Below are 25,819 nucleotides of genomic sequence, written 5' to 3' on the forward strand. Positions count from 1 at the left end.
GTGTGTGTGTGTGTGTGTGTGTGTGTGTGTGTGTGTGTGTGTGTGTGTGTGTGTGTGTGTGTGTGTGTGTGTGTGTGTGTGTGCGTGCGCGCGAAATCCATGACAGCAGCCGTTTTTACATCGGAACTATCCAACTTTGCCTTCATTGTGTCCCATCTCACCGGCAGAGTGGAGACTAAATGGACTCGACGTTCGTCAGTCTTAGGCCCAATCCCATTTCTCTCACTCGGCCCTGAGAACCCTCCAGTGAGGTCCCTCGATAGAGGAGTGCCCTCCGCGAGTGGAGTGCAAAGTGGAGATGGTTTGGACAAGACTTGCAAGGTTCCACCCCTGTCCAGGAGATGGCGGTAATATTAATTGGCTGTAGACCTCAGTGACGTATTGGTCTACGTCATATGTAAACAACTCGAGTCTCAACCTGTAGTGTGTCAGTTGGAGAGTTCGTGCAACGTTAAAAATGCCCGCTACTGCTGTGTTATTACCGATTGCCTGAAAGTTTATCATCTTTTCCGTGTCTCCAATCAACGGAGGAGAACTGTGCTATACTGAAGACAGCTTCGGCGCTATGTAGTGCTGATTCATCTTTACAAGGTACGTACACTCATTAAAAAAAAATGACCCGTTCGGTCAAATACAGTAAGAGTTAACATATAATGCACGTTCACATAATACCCTATGTTTGTGTAGACATAAATGGCAATCTACTTGAATCTGTGACATGACGAAACGTAAACAAACACAAGAACAGTCCACCTGACCCTTTAGCTGACATAATATCGTCACCAAACTTCCCTGTACGACCCAAAAACCTTAGTTCATAAGGAATTTAATTCAAAAGAGTTGTCATTGAATATAAAAAGGTCATTTCAACATTTTTTCATGATGCTTACATCACAGTTAAAGCGGTCTTTTTCTTTTCTATGCCCACATTTATGTCTAAATTGTTTGTTATCTATTGTGTTCCAGAGTGGCTGTCCCATAAGCGTGGACAGGTTGGACAGGAATGTTCCCATCCTGTGCTTATGGTTGGATGTGGAGTCAGAACTCATTCAGGACTTAAGGTTGAGCAAGAAGGTTATGTGGGCCCTGCAGGAGCTGCTAAAGAGGGAACAGGGCCATGGCTGGAGGTCCTGATCTACGTGTACTGGCTGATCCACGCTCTGTCCTACCGTGTGGTGTCACGGGTCTTCAGGGTTTCCAGGTCCACCGTACAAAGAATTCTCCACAGTTAATATGGAATAAATTGCCCAAAAGCCATATTTTAGGCTCTGGAAGTCAGACCCACATTTGCATTATGTGCTTTTCTTCATTACTATTCAATAAACATCTTCATTTTGAGTAACACCTTGGGGGTTTATTTCATAATGATGTGAGATACTGTGTGTGAACTATGTGACTGTTGGACAGAAAACAACTACAAATCACTCCAGCTTAAATAATAGTTTACTTTCAGAAAAACAAACTCACATTGGGCCAAAATACATAATAGTAAATAAATAATGTGTCACAAATTTTAACAAAAATATACCAATACTTCCATAAAGCTGGAAACACAAACTGGAACTTCATTGAGTTCTTAATAAAAAAAAAAAAAAAATTCCTTTTATAAAACAAAGGGAAACATTGCAGAGATGTCACTGTTCTGGAAATTTGTCCACGAGCTTCCCAAAAAGGACGGGAACCGCTCAGTTTTGGCCACAGTTTCTTCGAGCCTTTTCCTCGCTCCGGCAGACTCCGCTTTCAAAAAGTCAAGGAGTGTATCGTGCTTCCTTTTTTTTCTGGGTGATTTGGGGTTTGGCGCCGGATTAGAAGGTGCCAACGACGTGCCCGGTGGTGTGGATGGCGTGGTATCTGTGATGGTGACCAGCTCTTCCACGGGACGTTCTACAGTGGCCTTTAGGTTGGGTGGAAAAAACAAGAATTACTTAATGCTGATGTATTGTACAAAACAACTGTGTATAGGATGCTCAACAAGTTGATATGAGACAGGAAATTATAGGATGTGTTCTGGATAATTATTTGATAGTGAATAGATACAAAAAAATGACATGTTATTCTTATGGCTGTAAGAGCCTTCTATTGGCCAGCATCACATATGCTTTAGAATTGTCTCCACATTTGGACAACATTTTGAGAAGGTAATTAGTTTACTTAATATGTGTTTACAGAGAAGGCAGTGGACTATGTGATAGTAATTTGTTTCAACTGTATTTCCACGTGAAATTCGGAGACATTACTCATAATGCATGATGAAAACTAATGCATTCTGATCTCACATGAAAGAATCATATTGTAAATAAAACACGACACCCGAAATTGTGTGCAGTAAACAAGGGCTTATGTCCAGAACGGTATTCTGACTATGCTACATGTAGATGTAAAAGCACGACTCGTTTAAGATAAAAACAGGGATGGGCTGAACCGTGATTTTCTGCACAGTTATCCTACTTTACAGTTTGTAGCGTGAAGATTTTTTTTGCCAGCTCCCTTGGTAGATTAGTGCACTTCGTAAAGTAGCGATTTTGCAATGTTCGTGTTTTAACGCGAAAATACGATTTTCTATTGCATTTACGTCTAACTAAGATATCTCAATACATTTTGTTGCAAATACATGCGTGGTTGTGGAAAACTACTTACATTTGTGCGGTTCCTTTTCGGGCATGTTTGTTGATATTGAGAATTCGTAAAGCCTTCTGGGTAGTCACTTCGCTGCCAAGTGAGGTCGAGAGCCCCCTCGGTCTTGAAGTGGTTACGACATGGTTTGAGGGCACTTCTGCCTCGGTCTTGAGAGTATCGGGACACACCCCATTTTCACGTGAACGCGCAAACCGAGTGACTAGGGCACATAGCGAGTGAAAGTGCGAAGAATGGGACGCAGCCTTTGACTTCCTCACTTCACTGCCTCTCTCAGACTGATCTTCCAGCATTCCGTTCTGGGGCGAGAAGCAGCACGACGTTTCATGAACCTATTTCAAGCTAAACCATCTGTGTCCAACAACACCAGACTTTCACACTCCTAGTACACAGTTAGTGGAATCCACCTGCCCTTGATTATGCCTCCTTCCGAGGACTATCCTCAGAAATCACCAACCAGCTCATTGCGATTGACCTGCCTGAGAATCTTGACAATCTCATCGCCCTTTTCATCCAGATTGACCAAAGGATCTCCGACCAGAGTCGACGTCATCACGATTGTGGGGATTCCCTGTCTACATCGCTCGCCTCTCCACCACAAAACCCACCCAGAGGAAGAGTAGGAGATCAAGTAAGTCCGGAGATATATATAACCCACTAACAACAATATTATAGCGCTAGTTAGATAGGGAAGTCAATATTGATGGCAGGACATTAGTATCAATCCTATCCAAGTATCGATAAGATTTATATTTGGATCTATCCGCCCACCCATAATGCAGACGGCTCCTGGCGTGCATTTGGCTTTAGGGAAATAATGTTGCAATGCAGTAAAAGTTCAACACTAGTACAATAGTAGTCAAGGGTATAAGCGAAACGTTTATATACATAAAAAAAGTTTTTAAAAATGTTCTCCGAAAATTATATATGCAATTTTCTGGGGAAATTAATGTGGTTTCCCTTTTCTCTGAATTTGGTGAGAGACCCCTAATCTTCAAAGTATGTAATTAATTGAATGGGTTTAAGGTTCTGAATATGGAAAATGTTTGTTCACAGTATAGCCAATAATACAGGGGTGGGCAAACTATGGCCCACGGGCTACATATGGCCCAGCAGGCTTTATAATCCAGCCTGCAGAAAATGGTAAAATTAAGACAGTATATAATAGTAAATAAAGTACAGCTAAATAAGAATACCACAAAAATGAAAAATTATGACTAAACTAAAAATCCAAGTAAAGAAATAATAAAACAGTAAAACTAGGAGAAATACAACATACATACGAGAGAAGTACTGCAGAAATACTACAAACATTACAGAAATACTACAATACTAGAGAAATATAACAAAAATACTACTGCGGAAGTGCTACAAAAATACCACAAATATACTACAGTGTGCAAAAATGAATCCACAGTAATACTATAAAAATCCTACAACGGGAAAAACTACAGTTTGTGGCCCCGCTTTTAATGGAAAGTTAAAGAGACAGTGTGTATGATTTGACTGCTACATGTTGTAGTATTTGGTCATCCAACCAAAAACAAGCGCTAAAAATCACAAGTAAGACTATAAATTCCAGAGACCCAAAGTCACCATAAAGCACCATTTTTCACCAGGCTTTTTGGATACTTGTAGCAGCAAATAGGGTGCAAAATGATGTAATCTCTGATAGGTATTTCTCAACAGCTGGACCCCAAATGCAGACAAATGAGACGGAAGCAGTTGAAAGAGTTTATTTTACAATATTGGAACAGGTAGTGGAGGTAGGGGAGAAAGCAAAGGGAGAAAATTTTGTTTAGAGCTGGGGGTCCTAAACGGAGATTCAAAATACCATTCAGGACAGAATTTTCCAGAGTGTTGCTGTGACACCGAAGCTTATACAGTCAGTTGACGAGCTGATGAGAGGCAGTTGTTTCTCCTCGTAGCAGCAGTAAGCCACGCCCCCTGCCACACACTACCTGCAAGGAAGCAAAGAGAGAAGCACAGTAGACAAAAAATCCAGAACAATACAATCTCCCTCTAGGTCAAGGGTGTCAAACTGTTTTAGCTCGGGGGCCACACAGTAGAAAAAACATTATCTCAGGGGCTGTACTAGTCGAGGAAATAAGGAAACAGGAAGAAAGAAAGAAAGAAAGAAAGAAAGAAAGAAAGAAAGAAAGAAAGAAAGAAAGAAAGAAAGAAAGAAAGAAAGAAAGAAAGAAAGAAAGAAAGAAAGAAAGAAAGAAAGAAAGCAGGAAGAGAACAGAATAGAAAAATAAAGAGAAAGTGAGAGAGAGAGAGAAAAAGAGAGAAGCACAAAAAAGAGAAAGTGAAAGAGAAAAATAGAGATAGAGAGAAAAAGAGGAAAAGAGAGATACAAAGAGACAGAGTGGGACAGAGAGAGAGAGAGAGAGAGACAGACAGAGAGAGAGACAGAGAGAGAGACAGAGAGAGAGAAGGAGAGAGAGACAGAGAGAGAGACAGAGAGAGAGACAGAGAGAGAGAGACAGAGAGAGAGAGAGAGAGAGAGAGAGAGAGAGAGAGAGAGAGAGAGAGAGAGAGAGAGAGAGAGAGAGAGAGAGCAAGAGATGTGAGAATTTGTGGAAAGGAATCGCACAGAAAAAGTTTTGACAGGCCAGGCTGGGGATCATTATGATGACGTCTGCCTCCAGCATTTCTGACGGACTGTCAAAAGCTGGCAAAAGCAGACAACATTGGATCAGTTTTTCAAGAAATGCGAAGTAAAAAATACACTGCTCAGGACCAGTACACAAAGAGGCCAGTAAAAAAAATATTTTAATATATGTATATATTTTTTTTAATTATGTACCTCTTATTTTATGTTTATTGTGCGGTATTCTAATTTTAATATACTTTTTAATGCTCTTTTATACATATTTTATAAAATATCATACATTTGAGGGGAGGGCAGCACGGCGGCGCAGTGGTTAGCGCTTGTGCGGCACAGTTCATGTCATGGGAACCTGTCGTGGGTTCAAATCCAGCTCCAGACATCCTGTGCGGAGTTTGTATGTTCTCCCCGTGCTTGCGTGGGTTTCCTCCGGGCACTCCGGTTTCCTCCCACATTCCAAAAACATGCATTTCAGGTGAATTGGCCGGTCCAAATTGTCCCTAGGTGTGAATGAGCGAATGCGTTTTCTGTCCCTGTGTGCCCTGCGATTGGCTGGCAACCAGTTCAGGGTGTCCCCTGCCCACTGCCCGGAGATGGCTGGGATGGGCTCCAGCCCCCCCGCGACCCTAATGAGGATAAGCGGTACGGCTGATGAGATGAGATGAGATGAGACATTTGAGGGGTTTGGAACACGAAATCCCATTTAAATTCAAAAGGTGTCTCTACTTACAAATTTTTCAGGTTACAAAGCTACTCCCAGAACGCTATTAATTCGTGAATAGAGATACCACTGTATTTCTTTTACACCGAGGAATTTCTACTCAAGTCCCCTCCATGTTTATGCGGCAGATTCCGCCACGCTGTGCCGTGTATCATTGACCTTCGCTCGTACCAGACAACACAGTGCCATCTAGTGGTCAAATATGACACATTCGGGCTCCAACATCCATTGCATTGTCATAGCGTATAAATATATGAGAAAACAGGGTCTCATAATCTTGTTTTTAAATAAAATACTGACGCAGCCAGGCTGAAGCAGCGTGAAGACATTACGAGACACATCAGTGTAAGTGACGACCTGCGAGTTTGCGGACATATCAATTAAGAAACCGTTTTCAATCTTTAATCTATTTGCCAACCTGATATGTGTATTTAAACCCTCATATTGCTTCAATTATTGATGGATCATGAAAAATTGCTAGAAATTCACGTTCCTGCATCCACAGACGCACGGGCACGTTGATGCACGGAGCCCGATTTGTCTTTCTTGATTGATGTAAATAAGCTTGTTTTGCCATCTAAATACGAAAAATAATGGGATGGTGTCTCAGCCCAGTCGGGGAAATATTCTGTGTTGTTCCCCCGCAGAGCAGAGATGGCTCGAAGAGAAAATGTTCCGATCAACTCCCCGCAGGGAGGCAAGAGGCGGGAGGATAATGAGATGAACCTTCAGTGTAATGCTTATATCCAACATGGATGTACAATAAAGTGATAATGAAGAGATTATAATGAAAAGAATTATTTACCTTTGTTTATCTTGTAGCTGTGAAGTTTCTCTTTTTTATGTTTTCAGATAGAAAAACTCAAAACTTATGGGCGAAACTGGGAATTTTGGTATGGGTCCGATCCAAGTAGATACGGGGCAATATCGATCTATACCAGGGGTGGGCAACTATTTGGAATCGCGGGCTGTATTGAGGTAAAAATATCGGTCCAATGCTGGGCAACTGAAACATTTTACTAGCTGAACGAGACACGAGCAGTAATGGTGTAATGTTTAGTTTAGTAGGAAGTTAAGATTATTTTTATTATGTATGTATAAATGTATGTGTGTATATATGTGTATATATGTATATATATATATATATATATATATATATATATATATATATATATATATATATATATATATATATATATATATATATATATATATATATATATATATATATATATATATATATATATATATATATAATCAGAAATCATAAAAAATGTTTTTCAAAATAGCCATTTCTTATTGACATTTTGGTTAAGTGTTATTAAATATCTGTTCCTCCATATATCGTTATTAAGTATCATAAATTCTAATAAGTAGATTTCCGGTACATTACTTTTAAAATTCATTGAAACCCCAAAGTTGTCAACCTCATCCAATTACCCCCTTTCTTACTTTTCTCCGTAACAAGTATTGTAACGCATCATTAATAACATTTTGTAACTCAACTGTCGTTAGAACATGGGGCATTACTGCAGGGTTCGTTACGCCGCTACTTCTTATGTTGGGAATTGGGCCATTATAAATAACGCAGTTATGTAACGGAGTTACTCTTTCGGTGACCGGGCAAACTAACCAAGTATTGGCTCCGTCGTTGCAAGGCCGTTACCGTTACTGACATTGTTGGGAATTAGGCCATTATAAATAACACAGTTACGTAACGGGGTTACTTTTTTAGTAACCGGGTAATCTAACTAATCATTGACTCCGCCTTGTCTCAATGCCTTTACGGTTACTGACGTTCTAAAGCGGAGTATTACTTTGAAAACAATTGAAAAAAACTACTAGTCGTAGCAAATCTACTCTGTTTTGTTTATTTATCATCCCCGAACGTCAGGTTCTAGAAAAGAGCCCGCAGGAGCCAAAATGTACGGGAGTCATATATCGCTATTCTTTTTTTTCTCCATGGGGTGGCTCATGTTTATTTGGTACTGTATAAAGGTAGCAATGCTTGTACGTATTGTCATACAGGTATCTGACCCAGAAGGGCGAAACGTTTTTAATAGTTCTGCTAACTGCGCTACAAGAAAGCATGTTTGTTGTTAATGCTTGTTTTGAGTGTCTTTTCTATCTTATGCGAGGTTTGAGAAGCTACTGTTCCCCAGATACAATCACTGGTTTGATAAGGAGCAGGATACTCTGGGTGGCTGGATACATGATGGAAGAAGTACAGAATGTCTCATTTGTCTCAGGGTTTTAGATTTCCACTGCAGTGTTAAACACACTTTGTTGTGTATTTTTTTTTTTACTGTTTACTTTTGTTGTTAAAAAAATTAAGTACAGCATTTGTCTACTTGATCAGTAGTCTGAGTGAAACTCACTTCGTATTGTTTTACAATCAACTTTTGTTATGGAAAAAATGTTTTAATTTCAGTTGCTCATGTCTACTTGACCAGTTGTCTCAGGTTTGTGAGAGCTGAACTTAATTTATTAGACTCACTTTATAATGTTTGCTGCGGATTGTTATTTTATTATGTTGTTTACTTTTGCTGCACCCCACGTATAGGATAAATCGGTTGCTAGGTGCAATACATATTACAAGGTTCATGAACACAACTACCTGTTTGTTCCTCTCTATTCAACTGACTCAAATATTGCTCGTGAAATGTCAAATTCTTTGACATGCACCAACTTCTTTTTAAAGTAACGGAAAAAGTTGCTTTCCTTGGAATCTAGTTACTTTACAATAGAGTAATTTAGTTACTAACTCAAGTTACGTTTTGGATGAAGTAACTTTTTACTGTTTTTTATTTTTGATCCAAATGATATAACATCTAAAATTCAATTATGATGACGTTGAATATAAAAAATTGCCAAAGGGTTTTTATTTTGATAGGGCGGTTTTATCGTTCCTTTGAGAAATTCTGTGATTAAGGGCTATACAAATGAATGTGACTTGACTTGACTTGTTGTTGCCGTTTATGTTAAATTAATGTTTGTTTTAAGGCGTTTTTTATTAATTTAATGTTCCTTTTTTGAATTATGGCACTCTTGGGCTTTCATAACATACTCTCACCGTAATACACTGGACCCTCCACAGACTCCGCCGCTATGCCGCAAGTGACACTAGCCGAGCGAAAGAGGATCGGGAGAAGATGAGAGCCGTAGTAGGAATCAAATAGACTGAACCCTTTCAAGTCAATGGGGTATTTCCGACCCAGTGTTGTTCAAATTTTTGTTTTGTTTTCCTTTCTTATAATTTATCGAGAGTTTTTCATTATAGTTGAGCCTGTCATGTCCTTTATTCAAGAAAAGAGACTTTTAAAATGATTTAATTTTGGGGGGTGCTGTGTTGTAAGATTCCCCAAAATCTGGCTGGTTACGCCCATGCTCTTGAACTTGGTCAAATGAAGTTCACAACTCGACCAGCAGCGCAGATCTTGGTGCAACTCCGCTCATTCGTGACGTCACCGCCCTTTAAAGTCCTCCCGGCTCGCAGATGGACACATTCAAAGAAAAAAATCGTTATCCAGCGCTTGCAAGGAGAACAATTCCGTCCCGAGTTACCATGGCCAAGCTTTAGTCATCTTGTTCCTTTTAACTTTTTTGGTTTTTGCATTTTGAATTCCGCATCAAAAACACCTCATTTTCGCGCATTGTGATGCCCTCCGGGATGTTTAGCATCGACAGTATCCTTTCCGGACGGCCAAACTGCAAGGAGCCGCTGTTACTGCACCGGGGAAACTCGGTTGTATTGCCAGGGGCGCTTCATGACTCCATTTACACCGACTACAACGGATTGTACGCATGTGGACCCCCGGGGCCTAGAGTTCCATCAGGGGCCAGCGTAGGATATAACAGCTACTACTACGGGCAGATCCACGTTCAAGGCAACGGGGGGTTGCCTTGTTGCAGTGCGTTGCACAGCTTCAGCCCTCAGCAATGCCCTTGCATCGTGTCAGGTATGGTTGGTTTCCACTTCGATGTGAATATGTACATTTTATTTATTTTGCCTTATTTAAGTCGATATATTTAGGGAGCAACATATAAGAGCAATATAGAATCGTGTATTCGATCACAGAATAGAGCTATCGGGATTGTGTGCAACGCTGGATCTAAAGAATTTACAGTGCAATCAAACTGAGAACATCTAACATGTTACAATTCGAAGAAATAGCGATATTTAAATTTATATTTCTGGTATACAAAGAAGCAGGTAAGCACTTACTCCCAGTCAATATTTAACAATTGTTGCTCTAAAAAGCAAACACTCATCATCTCAAAGGAATCCATAACTCGAATATTTTCGCACATTATGCCACCCAAAATGCTATTCATTTATGGAACAATTTGTATGATGACTTTAAATAAGTCCCGAATTTACATTAAATAAAAAATCCTACGGTACGTATTTTAGATAAATATACTAGAATATTTACATATCGAATGTCTTTGGTATATTGGCGTATATATATTGGTATATAATATGCAATAGGAGTCACTTGTGGTACGATTATAAGTTTGAAATGTCATTTATTCGTTCTTTAATTTCAGTTTTTTTCCCTGTAAAGAAAAAACTGGAATAGGGGTATAGGCACCTAAAAGCTTCGACTTCAGCCCACTCCCTTTGTATTGTAGTATTTAACAGTACGGCTGTCTTTCGTCCAAATAGTTTATTGTTTCATTTTGTTAATTGATGATTGTTTTTATGTGTTGTGCCGAGTAAAAGGCCACAAACAAGCTGATTCCAAACGCGTAATTGTATTGCCGTGTCCATGTCACGTAAAATGAACACTTTTGGGGACTGCGTTGAGTGTATTTATTCATGTTTGTGTTTTTTTATTTTGGCACATCACAATAAAAAAACAGCAACAGTTAAGAAAGGAAAAAACGAAATATTTACACAAAACAGCTGCAAAATAGCTACGCGGGTTTTTCTCGTGTAACTGCGGCTTTTTTTTACCGGCTCTTTGTTTCCTACTGTTTTATCAGGCGTTTAAAGTTGTTGATTTTTTAATTAATTCTAACCTTGTATCTGACAGTCATTGGAAAAACATAAAAATGTCAATATCATATTACATAAACGTGTGCCCGTAGGGCTGAAGCCAAAGCTTTTAACACTGTTTGTATTTCTATGTTCTCGTTTTTTTTTCAATCATGTTGCAACAAACATTACAACACAAAATGAAGAAATCACCTGAAAAGAAAAAAATGGATGACAGGTGCCAAAAAGAAGCCAAAATGACTTTGGAGGACGCTACTTCTATCGATCATTTAAACAAAACACATGATTATAACACTCATTTGTGAATCCATTTAAAATGGTCGCATTGATTTAATCACGATGTATACAGTATTTTACAATTTCTGAAAATCCTTTTCCCCCCATCCTTCTTCTCCTTACTCTCTATCAACAATATCATGTGTAAACCCTAAGACTAAAAAGGCATTTTCTCCTGAAATATTTAAAAAGGGGTTCGTCGTGCGAATCCATCTTTTTATCCTTGCAGGGAAGACAAATAAAAAAATCAAGAAAACACAACCTTTCTCCTCAAAAGGGAAATTAGAAAACGAAGAAGTGGCATTTCAAATTTGGAATAATATTGCTGGAGTCTATTGTTATATATAATACGCAAATACACTCTTGATATTAAGTCTTCTTTACCATATTTATTTAAAATACAGTTAATGAAGCAAATAGATTTTCTACAATGCATTCAGGTTTCTATGAACCGAGGGAACTAAATAAACGAAATCAAGAATGTTTTATTTATGATGTAATTGTTTATTTTAAAAATGCCTGTAGTAGAAAACGAGGGTTTGGCCTATAACGTTTCGGAAATTGTTTTTGTCGCCCTGGAAAGTGTTTTCTTCGCGGTTGAATTACAATAATTGTCTTTTTTTCTCCGAGTTGTCATATATGGATAATGATTGCAGAGTATATGATGATATCTTGCCGTCCAGTTATTTGCCACGTCATTTAGTTGGAGAGTTACCTCAAAGGCCATGGAGAAATCTGGGATAAATCGTAAAAATATCCGACAAAAATGTGGGAACTGTAATTAACCTTGAACACTGCAGCAAATGGTTAAACTAGAGGTACCCCGGCATATGTGTCTGCAAGGGCCAAATTTTGGCATGGATGGAGAGGACGTGTCACCACCATTCTCGAGCGATAGTATTTTTTTCCAAATCAATATCATACAATATCTTAAAAAACGTGCGCTATGTCCCCACGAAAATCGAGATAACATTGTTTTTTCCCCAAAAATATTATGTGATCACTTAAAAAATATCTTATGTCCCCATCAACATTGCCAAGATAAAACCTACGCCCTGGGTTCTCAGAATATTTGCAAAGTTGTGCCAGAGTAACACAGGAAAGAGCAGGGAAACAAAATTTAAGAATAAATAAATTCGGGTTTAAAAACGGATCAACTACTATTGGTCCCTTTGACCGAATTTTTCACAGTTGTTTTTAATGACACATTTTTTAAATAATTGTTTTGAATATGGTTAAAATGATATATTGACTTTATCTGATTGTATACAATTAAAAGGGGTTTTGTATTTAAGAACATATTAGAACGTTGATAAAATGACCCATGTAGTTGATTTTAACTCAATGAATATTAACTATAGTTTTATTTTTAGCTTGGTTAACAAATCCCACTTTAAATAGTTGCGGGTTAAACACTGATTAACCTACGTTTTTATTCTTGGATGAGTTTTAGCATAGCTGTCGACCTCATCCAATTCTCCTTAATGATTGCGATTTTACTTATTAAGCGATAATAAACCTTACAAACACAACGCAGCGCGTATTTCTCATTTTGAAGAATACAAAACAAAGGTATATGTGCAAAAAAGTCCGATCACAGACTATTTTTCAGCTGACGAGAAGAGTAGGTTATTCATATGCTATGGAGTAGAAGTGAGTTTTAAGCTTAGATTTAAACATTTCCACTGAGGTTGCAGATCGGATCTCAGGAGGAAGAGCATTCCACAGCACCAGTGCCCGGATGGAGAACGCTCTCGAACCAGCAGAACACTTCTTTGCTCTTGGGATCACCAGAAGACCGGCACTCTCAGATCGTAGGCTTCGGACCGGGACATAGGGGGAAATCAGACCTGAAAGATAAGAGGGAGCAAGTCCATGTTCGTGATTTAGGGCTATACAAATAAAAATGACTTGACTTGACTTGAAAAAAAGTTTCTTTTATTTACCAAATAAACAAAACAGACTATTCTTTCAGTATCTTATTTAGTCCTTACTCCACTTGCAGTGAATCCAGCGTTGCTTGTTATAGTGCTGGATTTCGCAGACTTCATCTTCGTTAGCAACCTAAAATGACGTTGTTGTCTGCTACGAGTGACTGAGACGATCCGGATTAGAGTCGAAAGGGGAAAGACGAATTGATCTAATAAGTAAAACACATTTTTATTTTTGTTTTTCGTGCAAAAAATTGTTATAACACGTACACAATTTGAAATGATAAAAACAACGTATACATTACGGGGAAATTGTAGTTGACAAGCATGTTTAACATTAAAATTGATCTACCTACATTTTAGTTATTAGCTGAGTTATATTTCTCATTTAAACATATGTCAAAATGCTTCACCCCCTCATTATTTCAGTATTAGTTTTGCAAGGGCGTAGGCATGGTCTTGGGATTTGAGGGGACAGAGCACATTTAGCAAAAGGGATTATATATGATTGGTGGGGACCAGGGCCATCACCTGACATCAGTCTCGGATGGGCGGGGGGAGGGTCGGTTCGTACAAAATGCATTTAGAAATATTATTACCCATCCATTTTTTGCACAGCAATGATGTTCATTAAACAAAACCTCCAGCAAAACCAGCATCAGCTTACAACGGGCTTCATTATTTAAAACAACAGATCGCAAACTCCATTATGCTTTTCTCCATGGATTTTATGTGGTTTACTTTAAAATTCTTTAGCATAAAAAAGTCAAAGTGGTTTTGTATTTATAACTTATTTTTGTATAGCTATAAATATTTTAGTTTAAAATTTCTTGTGTCTTTCATTGATTGCGGCGTTTCATTGCTACGTAGTCCACTTGTGCAGGCAATGATTAAAGTAAACCACACTTGTCTCTTTATATCATTAATACATTACTGATAAAGAAGAATACAACATTAATAAAAAAAAGAAGAAAGGATGGAGAATAAGGAAAAGAAGAAGAAAAAGAGTAAAAAAGAAGATAACGAAGAAAAATAATGAAAAGAGAAAAAGAGAAAAGAAACTAAAGAAGAAAAGGTAGACTATGAAAGGAAAGGGGGAGAAAGAAAAAATAAGCAAGAAGAAAAAGGAAAAAAGACAGGGGAAACAAAACAAACAAAAGAAAAGAAAAATGAATAAGAGAGAAAAACGAGAAAATAAAGCAGGGAAAATGAAAATGAAAAAGGAGGTAAAAGCTAGAAAAAATGAAACCAGAGAAGAGTAATAAAATAAAAACCTGAAATTGGAGAAAAAAAGGAAAAATAACCGGGAAAATAAGTTAAAAGCTGGGGGAAGAAACAAAAGAAGAAGAAAAAAGAAAAAAGGGAAAATAAAATGTAAAGAAGAAAGAAAATCAGGGAATAAAGACAGATTATGGAGAGTCCCTTTGTTCAGTGTATCACAAATAAAAGCTTAGTATTCTGCACAAAATAAATTAATACGTTTTATTAATCGATTTTTATACTAAATTATAAAAACATTAACATTTTAACTTGAGGAACTAAAAAAACCCTCAAATATATACAAGGTTCCTGCAGCTTAAGGCAAAATAAATTCAAGAATCCATCGTCTTGGGATCAAGAGGTCGTATGTTCGATTCCCAGCTCCTCCGTGTTATATGTCGAAATGTCCTTGGGCAAGACACTGAATCCCTAATGCCCCCAATAAGCAGGTAGGCGCCTTGCATGGCTGACTCCCTATTGGTTTGTGAGTGTGTGTGTGAATGGGTAAGTGTGAAGCACATTGTAAAGCGCTTTGGGAGGTCTTCATTGACTTGAAAATTGCTATATAAATGCAGATCATTTAATTTTTAATTGTGTTTATACTAAGCAACTTAAATTCCCGCTTGACACAACAAAATGTGTATTAAAATATTGACTTTACAAAGTACAAGAATAATTTATACATTAAAAAAAGCTTATCGTGCAACACATCCCTGAAAAAACTGTAAACCAGTGCTGTTTAAAAAAAATGTTGGGGTTAATAGTATTTGTTCCCCCCGTGCATTTGATATGCCCACCTGAGCAATGTCCCCACAAATGCCAATTAGACCAAACCAACGATTTTGGTGTGGTTGGGTTTGTTTGCGTGTAAATGAGATTAAATACATTTCATTTTGAGTTATTTGAATATGTTAATACTTTCTTTTTATGGATCTGATCTCTCAGAATCTGACAAGACGAAATCGGATTTCAAAAATGATCACTCCTTTGAGGCATTGGAGTATTTCGCCATTTCTTTATTAAGGAAAATAGAGTTTTTTAAATGCTATAATTTCTGAAGGTGCTTAGGGCTGGTAACCCCCTTTTTTCTTGATTTAAGCGTGTCCCCCTGGTTTTCTCTACTCAGGCTATGACAATCCGGGGTCTATGTTTGTCTCCCCTGTCCCTCACCACCTGATGTCCTACGTGAACATGGGCAACTTTTCTCGCGGGGAGCTGCAACTCCTCAACCAGCTACATTCACGCAGAAAGAGGAGGCACAGAACCATTTTCACCGACGAGCAGCTGGAGGCCCTGGAGGGTCTTTTCCAAGAGACCAAGTACCCCGACGTGGGCACCAGGGAGCAACTAGCCCGCAAAGTTCATCTCCGGGAGGAAAAGGTCGAGGTCAGAAGACTTGCATTTTTTTCGTTACATCGTTTTTGTTTTTATTTTATTTTGTTTTTACTAGTGGTCAGGGGCAATTTTAGGTTGAGAGATCAGGGGTGGGCAAACAGTGAATACTGTATAATAGTAAATATTATACTATCGTAATACAAAATGGGTAAACTTTTTTTTGTGCCAACTTTGTCCCCATTTTCTTTATTGTGTCTGTAACAAAAATACAGGTTTTAACATTTTAAAAATACTTATTACTGCAGATATATGAACGAACTAACATTCAAACATACTATTCCAGAAACATTACAACAAAAATAATACAAAAATACAACTTAAATAATAATCAAATACATTCTCCAAAATAATAATAATAATAATAATAATAATAATAATAATTTCCTTTGTATTGTCATTCTTTGTAAGAACGAAATGTCGATACACCTGACCCGTTGTAGCGAGCCGATGCAGCTGCAGCCAACAGAGGGCGCCGCCATTTTACCAATGTTATAAGTCTTAGGTATGATATGGACATACTTCAAAATACTTCAACAGAATTCCAACAAAAATACCACTACAGTAACACTACAATACAAAAATACTGCAACAGAGATATTCAACAGAAACTATGATGAAAATAGTTGTAAAGAAATATTACGACAGATATACTACAAAAAATATTCTATGGAAATACAACAAATATACTTCGGATATACTACAAAAAATATACATTGGAAGTACGACAAATGTACTACTGCAAAATAAAAGTATAATAATGTGGGGGAGCAGACCCCTACCCCCAAAAACAGCCTGGAGAGGGATAGGCACCTCCAGGCTGTACTTGCTAAAGACACACCACAGGAAGCGGAGCCCCGACCCAAGTGGTTAAGGGATCTGTGAACCGTGAATACTATGAAAATACTACAGAAATATACTACATAAATCTGACTGCAGAGATACTACTGCTAGTTCAAACCTCAACTTTTGTTCTTTTCTTTTTTCTCATTTTTTTTACATCTATTACTTTTCAGGCACGTTACCTCCCGAAAAGAAAACGGGAAGGCGGGTTGAATTTAATGCTTACCACAAATATACTGACAAAGTCTGGTCAAAATATATACATATATAAATATATATAAAGCACTTCTAGCAATAAATATGTGCTTATAAATTTCTCTGACATGTCGATATATAAAATAAAATTACAATAATAGCATAAATCGATAATTGTGATGTAGGGTTTTTTTTTCGACCCAAAAAAAAATCCAACTTTAAGGGGCGGCACGGTGGCTGGGTTAGCGCGGAACCAGCATAGTGCGCAGGTCCAGCGTTCAATTCCTCTCCGTGCGGAGTTTGCATGTCGTCCACGTGCTTGCACTTCCTCCGGGCACTCCAGTTTCCTGCACATTCCAAAGACATTTATGTCAGTTTAATTGGCCGGTCCAAATTGTCCCTAAGTGTGAATGAGCGAGTGAGTTGTCTGTCACTGTGTGCCATACAACTGGCTGGCAACCAGTTCAGGGTGTCCCCTGTCCACTGCCCGAAGACAGCTGGGATGGGCACCAGCACCCCCGTGACCCTACTGAGGATAAGCGGTGCAGATAATGGATGGATGGATTTAGGATCAAGTACAAGTGTTGTCACATACACGATACCTCCCGTCAGTGCCAAGGTCCGGCCCATTTCTAAAGAGTGGGTGACATTTTACAACGAAAACCAACAGCCACTAGATGATGAAGGTGCCATATCTGAGTCTGATCAGGAGGCTTCTCTTACAATTGTTGACCATTGTAAAGGAGCAAAGCACTACCCAAAAGAACGACCTGGAGAGGAATGGGCGCCGCCAGGCTGTACTTGTCCAAAACACACTACGGGAAGTGGTGTACAGTGAACGGTGATTGCTCCAGCACCCTCTGCGACCCTAGTGAAAATAAGAGGCGCAGAAGATGGACGGATAGGGCTCTTTCAATATTGTATCGCGGAGACACGGATTTAGTTACCATCTCAATTTGCACAGAAAATTACTAAAATGATGATGATTGTAATTAGAATTAATTGCTTTGAGTACATTGCTTGATTTATTGCTTTTTGACTGATGATGACATGGAAACTACACAAAACAAATCTTTTTTGTGTGACTTCAAGAATGCATAATTAAAAACATTTCTCTTTCGTTTCTAAATGATTTGCTGTGTTTGATGGGCTAACCGAGACCCTTGCACAATAATTATTATTATTAGCATTAATTACTATTATTATTTAATCGTTGTTGGGATTCAATTTATTCTGTCTTATTTTCTATCAAATGTCGGTTGTTTTGATTCAAGCGATTAAAAAGCTACAATACGCGAAATATGAATGTACGTATCGTCAGAAGTCTTTGGTAAGGATCAGATGGAACACATGACATATCGGTTAGATATTGAGAATTATATAAAATGTTGACATATTCAAATGATAAAAAATATATTGAAAGGCCAACGCACAAAAAGAATAAGATGAATTCAAATTTCGTTTTCCTACTTTAGGTTTGGTTCAAAAACAGAAGGGCCAAATGGAGGAGGCAGAAAAGGTCGTCATCGGAAGAATCGGACAAGACTGAGAAATGGAACAAATCCCAAAAAGTCTGCGCGGGGAAAACGGAGAGCAAGAGCGAAGCGGACTCAGATTGAATTGAAAAAGTCGATTTCTATACGCTTTCGGAGGATGGAATTGGATAGCTTTGTGTTGCACACATGTAAATATTCCAGTTGTACAGTATATTGCCCAGTCTATTTATATCTAATTTAATTCTGAATGTCAAAACAATCAAGAATGGCCATGCGTATGTATTGCACGGCTTTTGAGTTGCTGTAACATCTCAAAATGTGACATTAATATTATGTTGTGTTTTGGGTGGCTCGTGTTGGTGGAATTGATTTCGCTCCGCATTGGATTTGTCGGTTGGGGGGAGATAATACGTTATGAACAATGCTGTTAGAGTGTGATCATTTTATAAATCCCATTTTATCTTGTAACAGTCTTGTAGAACAGATCCATGAAGAAGAAAGTATTAAACACGAAACATATTAAAGTAATGATGAATTAGGATGAAACTTATTTCATATACACGGAAACACAACCAATCACACCGAGGGTCTTGGTGGGGACAGAGGGAAATTTGCGAAGGTGATCACCGACATATAGGGCTGTTGGGTGGGGGGATACAGGGTGGGGCAGATTCATATCAAATGCACGGGGGGCACAACTGTTATTACCATCAACATTTTTTTTGCCCAGCGCTGTTTTCAGTGTTTTTCAGGGATTTGTTTCACGATTAGCTTTTTGAAATGCGTAGTTTATTCTTGCATTTTGTAGTTTATTTGTAGATGTGTTGAAACCTCTATATTTTAATGAGCAATTTGTTGTGTCATTCACGGTTTTCAGGTTAAAGTAGCTTAGGTTAAGAATAGTTTAAAGGAGTTAAGAAGTCACGGCAGAGGGAAAAAATAAATGTTGTTACATTTTGTAGAATCATAGATTTTTTTCAACACTTGTTTTTTCATTTGGTGCAGAATATTACATTATTAATACGAATTTACTGAAGAAAGAGTACCCCCAAACCTGTCTTTTTCCCTGCTTTTTTTCATTTTTTATTTTTTTATTTCTTCTTTTTTTCTCCCTCTGAAGCTTTTTACTTCCATTTTCCTGTTAATTTTTATTTTGTTCTCCATTTTCCTTTGTATTTTATTTTTGGTGTTATGTTTTTTTCCTAGCATTTTAAAACTTTTTTTCTTGCTTTTTACTCATTATTTCCTGCTTGTTTACTTTTTGTTTCTCTCCTTCTTTTTTCTTTTATTCTTTTGTTTACTTTTCCTAGCTCTTTTCCTAGCCTTTTCTATGTTCTTGCTTTTTTTCTATTTTACCAGGGCACCTGTATGATGCAGCAGGGGTAAACCAGTGAAATCTGTTGGGCCCTCCTGTTGAACAAAAGAGTGTGTTGTGTCACCCTGACCCGAGTGACATGGCCGCTTTTTGTGTCCTGTTTCATCTGGAGGGACAAAAGCATGACCAACTTAGGTGCCGAGGTGCCTAACTTGTTTGGGTGTTTGGGCATTTGGGTTGGCCATGGTCCAAATATTTCTGTGTGTGTTTTTTTGCTACTTTTCCCCTTTTTCTATTTTTTTTCTTTGTTGTCGTGTGTGTTTGTCTTGCTGTCGGCCACCCCTCTTGAGGGATATGACCAAGGTAGATAAAAAAATTCCCAGTTTTCTACTTCTTTTTTTGCTTCTTTTTGCTTCTTTTTGCATTTTTGTGTATTTGTTTTTTTGTTTTTGTTTTTTGCTTTACTTTCCCCCTTTAAAGTCATTTTTGTGCATAATGTTACAGAATAATCGTTAATTAATGAATGAAAGGAACAAAAACAATCTGAAGAGCCGGTTGGGAGCCGAAAGACCCGGCTCTTTCTGGTGAGCCGAGCTGAATTAGCTGATTCTCTGGGGGAGAAAAAAAGACGGAAATTTGCGAGGCAACACTGACGTGGTCACATTGGTAAGAAAAGTGACGTAGGTCCATAGTCTAACTGCAGGCGACAATTAAAGTAAACCACACTTGCTTCTTTAAATTTTTATGTCTGACTTATAAAACAAAAAATATTACAATAATAATGTTGATTTTTTAAAGCGATCTCCTCTAGGGGTGATTTTAGGTTTGGAGCTTTGGGGACGGGCATATTACGACCCACTAGACAAAAATGGTCAAGATACCATGAAGATATATACTACATAATAGTAAGTATCGTACTGATAAAAAAATGGTGCAAAGTGAAGCCTCGTGAAGACAATGAGACTTTGGGCAACGTGTCATCCATTGGATCATTTCTCAATGGCGATGTTTAATTTATTTCTTACTGACCTCTGGTGCAGTAGTGTAGTATTGCTGCTGTTTTATTGTAATAACGCAATGAAGTCCTTAAGATTCTTAATAAGAATCAATATTAAATCTCGATAACTTGTTTTCCCTCGACAAATAAAGACATTTATGCACGGATATAATTTCAAAAACAACTTTAAAAAAAATGATTCTTATTCAAGAAAAGAATTGTGTTCGACGAGAGGGGCTCAATCTTTTAGAATAGAAGACTAGAATAGAATATACCTTTATTGTCATTGTTACAAAATGGGTTAACATATTGTGACAACGAAATTGGGCATGACACTCCAGTTTCACGCATTCACAGTGAGGTAAAGAAACCAAGAAGATAAGGAACAGAGAAGATAAGGTTATAAACAAGGAGGATAAGGTTATAGTTATAATTTATACAATATTTACACAAAGAAATGACGGCATGTAGGATGTTACATACAGTTGGTATCGTAAGGGTTTGTGCAATATGCATTAGGTGCAAAAATAGTCAACATAGTGCAAAAACGTCTTGTGGACAAGGTTTTTCCTGCCTTAACTGAGTAAATGAATGAACTTAGTGACTGTCATCACTATTGCTGACTATAAATGAATGACTAACTCACTTAAGTACAAGAAACCAAAGACCAATACTCGCTGTATCTTGTTGAACACTCCACTTCGCTACTAGTGCCGCGTCGTTGAGGAACCACATGGCTCCATGAGACGGTTCTTGGAAGTGATCGACAGGAGCCGGCTCCCCACCAATGAGAGCCGGTTCCCTTTGAGTCGTTTTCATTCTTTTGTGAATGGTCTTTCAGCTCCCATGTTTTTTATGTATTATGTGTTGTTGAATTTGGATTTAATTTAGGGTATAAAAGTTCAAAATTATTGTCTATTGTATGTTTTTAAAGGGTAATAAAGTAAGTAAAGCATATCCAAACTATTTCATTGTTAAGAACAGTGACAATTATAGTTTGAATCAAATTGTGGAGAGTTTTTTGCAAATGTTGAACCGTAAATATTTAAAATATCCTTGAAGGCAGTAGTTTGTGTGTAGTGATGGAATTAGAGATAATAGACGTGGTAAACAATTGTAAAAATAAAACTGTCATGATTACTGATTCAGGGGACCTGCGGCTGCCCCGGTGGCACCAACAGCCCTGGTCGCTGATTGGCTCCTTGCCACTTTTCAAACCCCCCGGCTCCCTGTTACCGGCGTCTGATCGCTGCGAACCTTCAGCTCTCGCTAAGGCAAGCCTTCCGAACATGACTCCCTGTTTTTGACTCCCGTACGTTTCCCGGCTTCGACCTGTTTCCGTTTGATCACGTCTCTGTTCCTGCTTTTCCCTCTTCGACACCTCTATCGCTCGCCTGAGAAGAGCCACTTCCGCGTGACGAGCGACCTGCTCCCCACAATCAACGATCACTGGATCGTGGGTGCCAGCTTACGTCTCTTTTCAAATAAAACTAAGAAACTAACGCAATTGGGTTCCTGTCTCCGTTCCTGGTTCCTGACAAAAACGTCTACTGATCGTTTTGACATAGATATTCTTCATTTTCCTCATGCTAAGGTTTTTGAGTTTTTCCTCGCCCTCATGGAGGTTTTAAATCAGTGGATGGTGTAATAAAAGTCTGTAGTTTGCAATAGTATGTGGTCTATCCAACCCTTTGAGACTCCTTGAGATTAAGGGCTATACAAATAAATACACTTTGACTTGACTTGAGGTTTTACACTTCCAACAAAAACGTAAGTTTGCTTACAAATTTGAAAACGTAAACTTGGTGTTTTCATTTGGAGATCACTGAAAACCCGATTGTTCAATATGTCAAATCGTTCTAGAAATCTGCATCAGAGTAAAGGCTTTCTAATGTATTAGTAGCCAAAAACACAATTTTCTTGAGAGGTAGCTAACAACAATAGCATTTTTCATCTTTTTCAAAAAATCTAAATGGTCTGAACGTATATCTCTCATTTTTTCTAGGAGGAAATGAGTACTCAACGTGTAAAAATAGGATAGACATACTTTATACTCGAGGGAATAATGGAAGTCGAGTGCGATGACATTAGGCTAGAGTGCTGGAGGACATTCCGACAAGGCTAGGCTAAAAAGGCTAGTCTGCTTAATTAAGGAAAAAGGCTAGTGTTTGATCACAAGACTCTCCGTAGTTCGTTCTTCTTCATTCTGCTTTGTAGGACTCGTTTCCGGTCGCACTCTATAATAGACTGACACCTAGTGGTTACATTTTACATAATGTACCTTTAAACAATTATACATAGCATTGTGAAACCACCAACCTACATTTGTAATTTATCATTTCTAACTGGGAAATTTCCCCCCAAAAATGAAAGAGCAAAAGTTATACCAATATACAACACATATTTACAAACTACAGACCGGTTTCCCTTCTTCCTCAGTTCTCTAAAATAATAGAGAAACTTTATCATAATAGACAAGCAAGGTTGGGTAGGGTTACTTTAACTTGATTACTTTCAATTACTTTTGGATTACTCCAATACCAAATATGCTAATAAACGACAAAAGAAACTAATTATGAATAAAATTACTCAATTTTGTGCAGGCTTGGGGAGTAACGGAATACATGGAACGGCAAAAATGATGTTGGCAAGCTGTTTGGATTTATTTTCATTTTGTTTCTGTCGCATTTTAGATAGATAGATAGATAGATACTTTATTCATCCCCGCAGGGAAATTCACATTTCCAGCAGCATCCCTTCGCTGAGAACAATACAATAAACTATAGCTATGTTAGTTTTGCCGGAGATCAAAGCCAGGAGAGAAAGCTTACCACGTGTTGTGAGTCATAATTTTATTGAAAGTAATCAAGTTAAAGTAACCCTACCCAACCCTGTAGACAAGACACATTTATAGAAAAGCACAAATTAATTAACGAAAGTCAATATATTTTAGGGCGAACAGAGTAATTTTTAAATCATTAATAAAGCCAAATTCCTTTTAAACTATAATGCATTGTATTTATTTTATTGTCCTCTAGTTTTGGCATATTTATTGTACTGTGCAGAAGTCTGGGGCAAAGATTAGAAAAATTCACTCCATCCCCTTTTTATACTCCAAAAACGTGCAATAAGATTTATATACAAGGCAGAACACTGTGATTACAACAGTATTTTATTTCGGCAGTCCAAATTAATAAAACTACCATTTGAAGTGGACAAACATGTACTGCAATAGAACATCCCAAAAATATTCACATGAAAAGAAGGAAGCTATAATTTGAGGGGATGTAATAACTTTAAGATTCAACCAGTGATAAACACCAGGAAAAGTATGTGAGTGTTTTCATCTGGAGTGAAACTTTGGAACAAATTACAGGATGAGCTCAAACAATTTCCAAATGTTCACTTGTTCAAATCCAGACAAACAAAAAACCTATATTGTAAGTAGAAAATAGGGTCTGAATGAATTAGAGCCATAATATAGAAAATGTATGGTTTAAGCCAATAATTAACCTTGTAATAATTATTAATAATATTTAAATTATTGTTATCATAGCCATTATTGACTACATTATCGCTTTTGTGTCAGGATCAGAACAGAAACAGGACCCAATTGCATTACGTTTCTCACAAGTTTTGTTGAAGGAAAGAGGGAGGGCTGCACCCACGATCCGGTGTTCGCTGGACGCGGGAAGCAAGTCGCTCACTCGATTGTGATCCGAACACGGAAGTGGATCTTCCTTAGCGAGCGATGGGGGTGTCAGGGACGGGAAAAATGGGTTGTAAGCTGGGAGTGGGAGAGCAAGGCGTGGTCGGGGTCATAAGCGAGACGTAAGCCAGAACGGGAGAGTAGATGTAGTCGGGGACAAAAAGAGGTTGTAAGCTTGGACGGGAGAACAGATGTGGTCAGGAGAAAAACAGGTCGTAGCCGGAGACAGAAGGGAGCAAAAACGGGACAGTGTCATGTACCAGAACAGACTCTCGGATCCATTAGCGTTAGTTTCAGAGTTTTTATTAGAAAGGATCGTTGGAGCAGGCATGGGACGTCGGCGCTTGTTGGTTGAAAGCCTCTTTGGGCGGAACAGCAGCTCCGTGACGGAAGACGTAAGGTGCAGCGTAGCGGGTAAGTCGATGGCCGGGGTGGGAGAGTAGGTCGCAAAACTTGTAACGGAAATAGGTCAAACAACGAGAGGCAGGCATGAATCAGGCAAGAGAAGTCGTGGGTACCTTATAATCTGGAGTCACACTCAGAGATACGAGGAGTACACTCGAACGTCCATCTCTGGACGCTGACAGCTTAAGTGGGGAACACCATCCAATCAGGAAGCGCGCTCCAGCGCGCCAAACGACTACCCCAGGTGGCTCCACTTAGGCAATCACGACAGACAGGTGGGAGTCAGGGTCAAAAAAGGCTTGCTTAGTATTCACTGAGTTTTGCAGACAGACTGACAACAGAGGACTGACAGGAAAGGGTTCAAATAGTGACAGGGAGCCAATCAGGACCCGCGGCGGTAGTGCGGGCACAGGTGAGTCACATCATTAATCATGACACATTGTTGTTATTATTGTCAATTTTATTGGTGTCTATGTCAGGGACCGGACCAGGGAGGCAGGAAGTGTGAACTCAATTGCATAACGATCTGTTACTTTTATTTAGGAAATAAAAGTTGTCCAACACGCAGGGAAAAAAACAAAACAAAAACAGACTTACAAGCATTCAGAAATTCAGACTGGGTAATACTCACAAACAGGTTTAAAGTTACTAACTCAGACAAACGGGAATGACAGGTCTTCCTTGAGTCAAACAAAACAGAACAGAGCAAAACAGAACAGACTAATGCAATGATCCAGCCGGTGCCAAGGGGCGGGGCCAGCTGGTTGTCATGGCGACCATGCTGGACATGACATAAGGGACAGCTACTGAGGTCCCAAAAGAAAATAAATACCTCGCACCCCAGAATAGGTTGACGCTCCCGATAAGGCCAACCCCGCTCCCTCCTCCGAACACGCAGGAACGGGGAGAGGCAGGTGCCGTCGGCGTCGGACAAGTCGGACTGGCGCTCGGCAGGGGGGGGTCGGACTGGAGATCGGCTGCGGAGTCGAACAGGCGATCGGCAGCGGAGTGGGACAGGTGATCATCAGG

At 38.6% G+C, this 25,819-nt stretch overlaps 1 protein-coding gene and 1 long non-coding RNA gene across 2 annotated transcripts; one reads left to right on the forward strand and one right to left on the reverse strand.

Moving 5' to 3' along the window:
* Positions 1 to 1,425: 1,425 nt before the first annotated feature.
* LOC148351495 (uncharacterized) lies at positions 1,426 to 2,877 on the reverse strand. Its single transcript, XR_015852881.1, has 2 exons — positions 2,638 to 2,877; positions 1,426 to 1,894 (listed from the first exon to the last, which is right to left on the reverse strand). It is a non-coding gene; the product is annotated as an uncharacterized LOC148351495 (long non-coding RNA).
* Positions 2,878 to 9,499: 6,622 nt separating this feature from the next.
* Positions 9,500 to 18,722, forward strand: gsc (goosecoid). Its single transcript, XM_088354826.1, has 3 exons — positions 9,500 to 9,928; positions 15,565 to 15,824; positions 18,344 to 18,722. Exons 1-3 carry the CDS (start codon positions 9,628 to 9,630, stop codon positions 18,485 to 18,487), a joined length of 705 nt encoding a protein of 234 aa, XP_088210952.1. The 5' UTR covers positions 9,500 to 9,627; the 3' UTR covers positions 18,488 to 18,722.
* Positions 18,723 to 25,819: the final 7,097 nt, after the last annotated feature.

Source organism: Urocampus carinirostris, chromosome 15, assembly GCF_059441175.1.
Source record: "Urocampus carinirostris isolate Australia breed hairy pipefish chromosome 15, RoL_Ucar_1.0, whole genome shotgun sequence".
In the NCBI taxonomy this organism is placed as follows: Eukaryota; Metazoa; Chordata; class Actinopteri; order Syngnathiformes; family Syngnathidae; genus Urocampus; species Urocampus carinirostris.

Bases quoted from the DNA above. Each gene is read 5' to 3' on its own strand.
- gsc (XM_088354826.1), top strand. From the start codon at position 9,628: ATGCCCTCCGGGATGTTTAGCATCGACAGTATCCTTTCCGGACGGCCA. The intron at 9,929-15,564 runs GTATGGTTGGTT...TTCTCTACTCAG, and splicing joins ATGCCCTTGCATCGTGTCAG to GCTATGACAATCCGGGGTCT. The intron at 15,825-18,343 runs GTCAGAAGACTT...TTCCTACTTTAG, and splicing joins TCCGGGAGGAAAAGGTCGAG to GTTTGGTTCAAAAACAGAAG.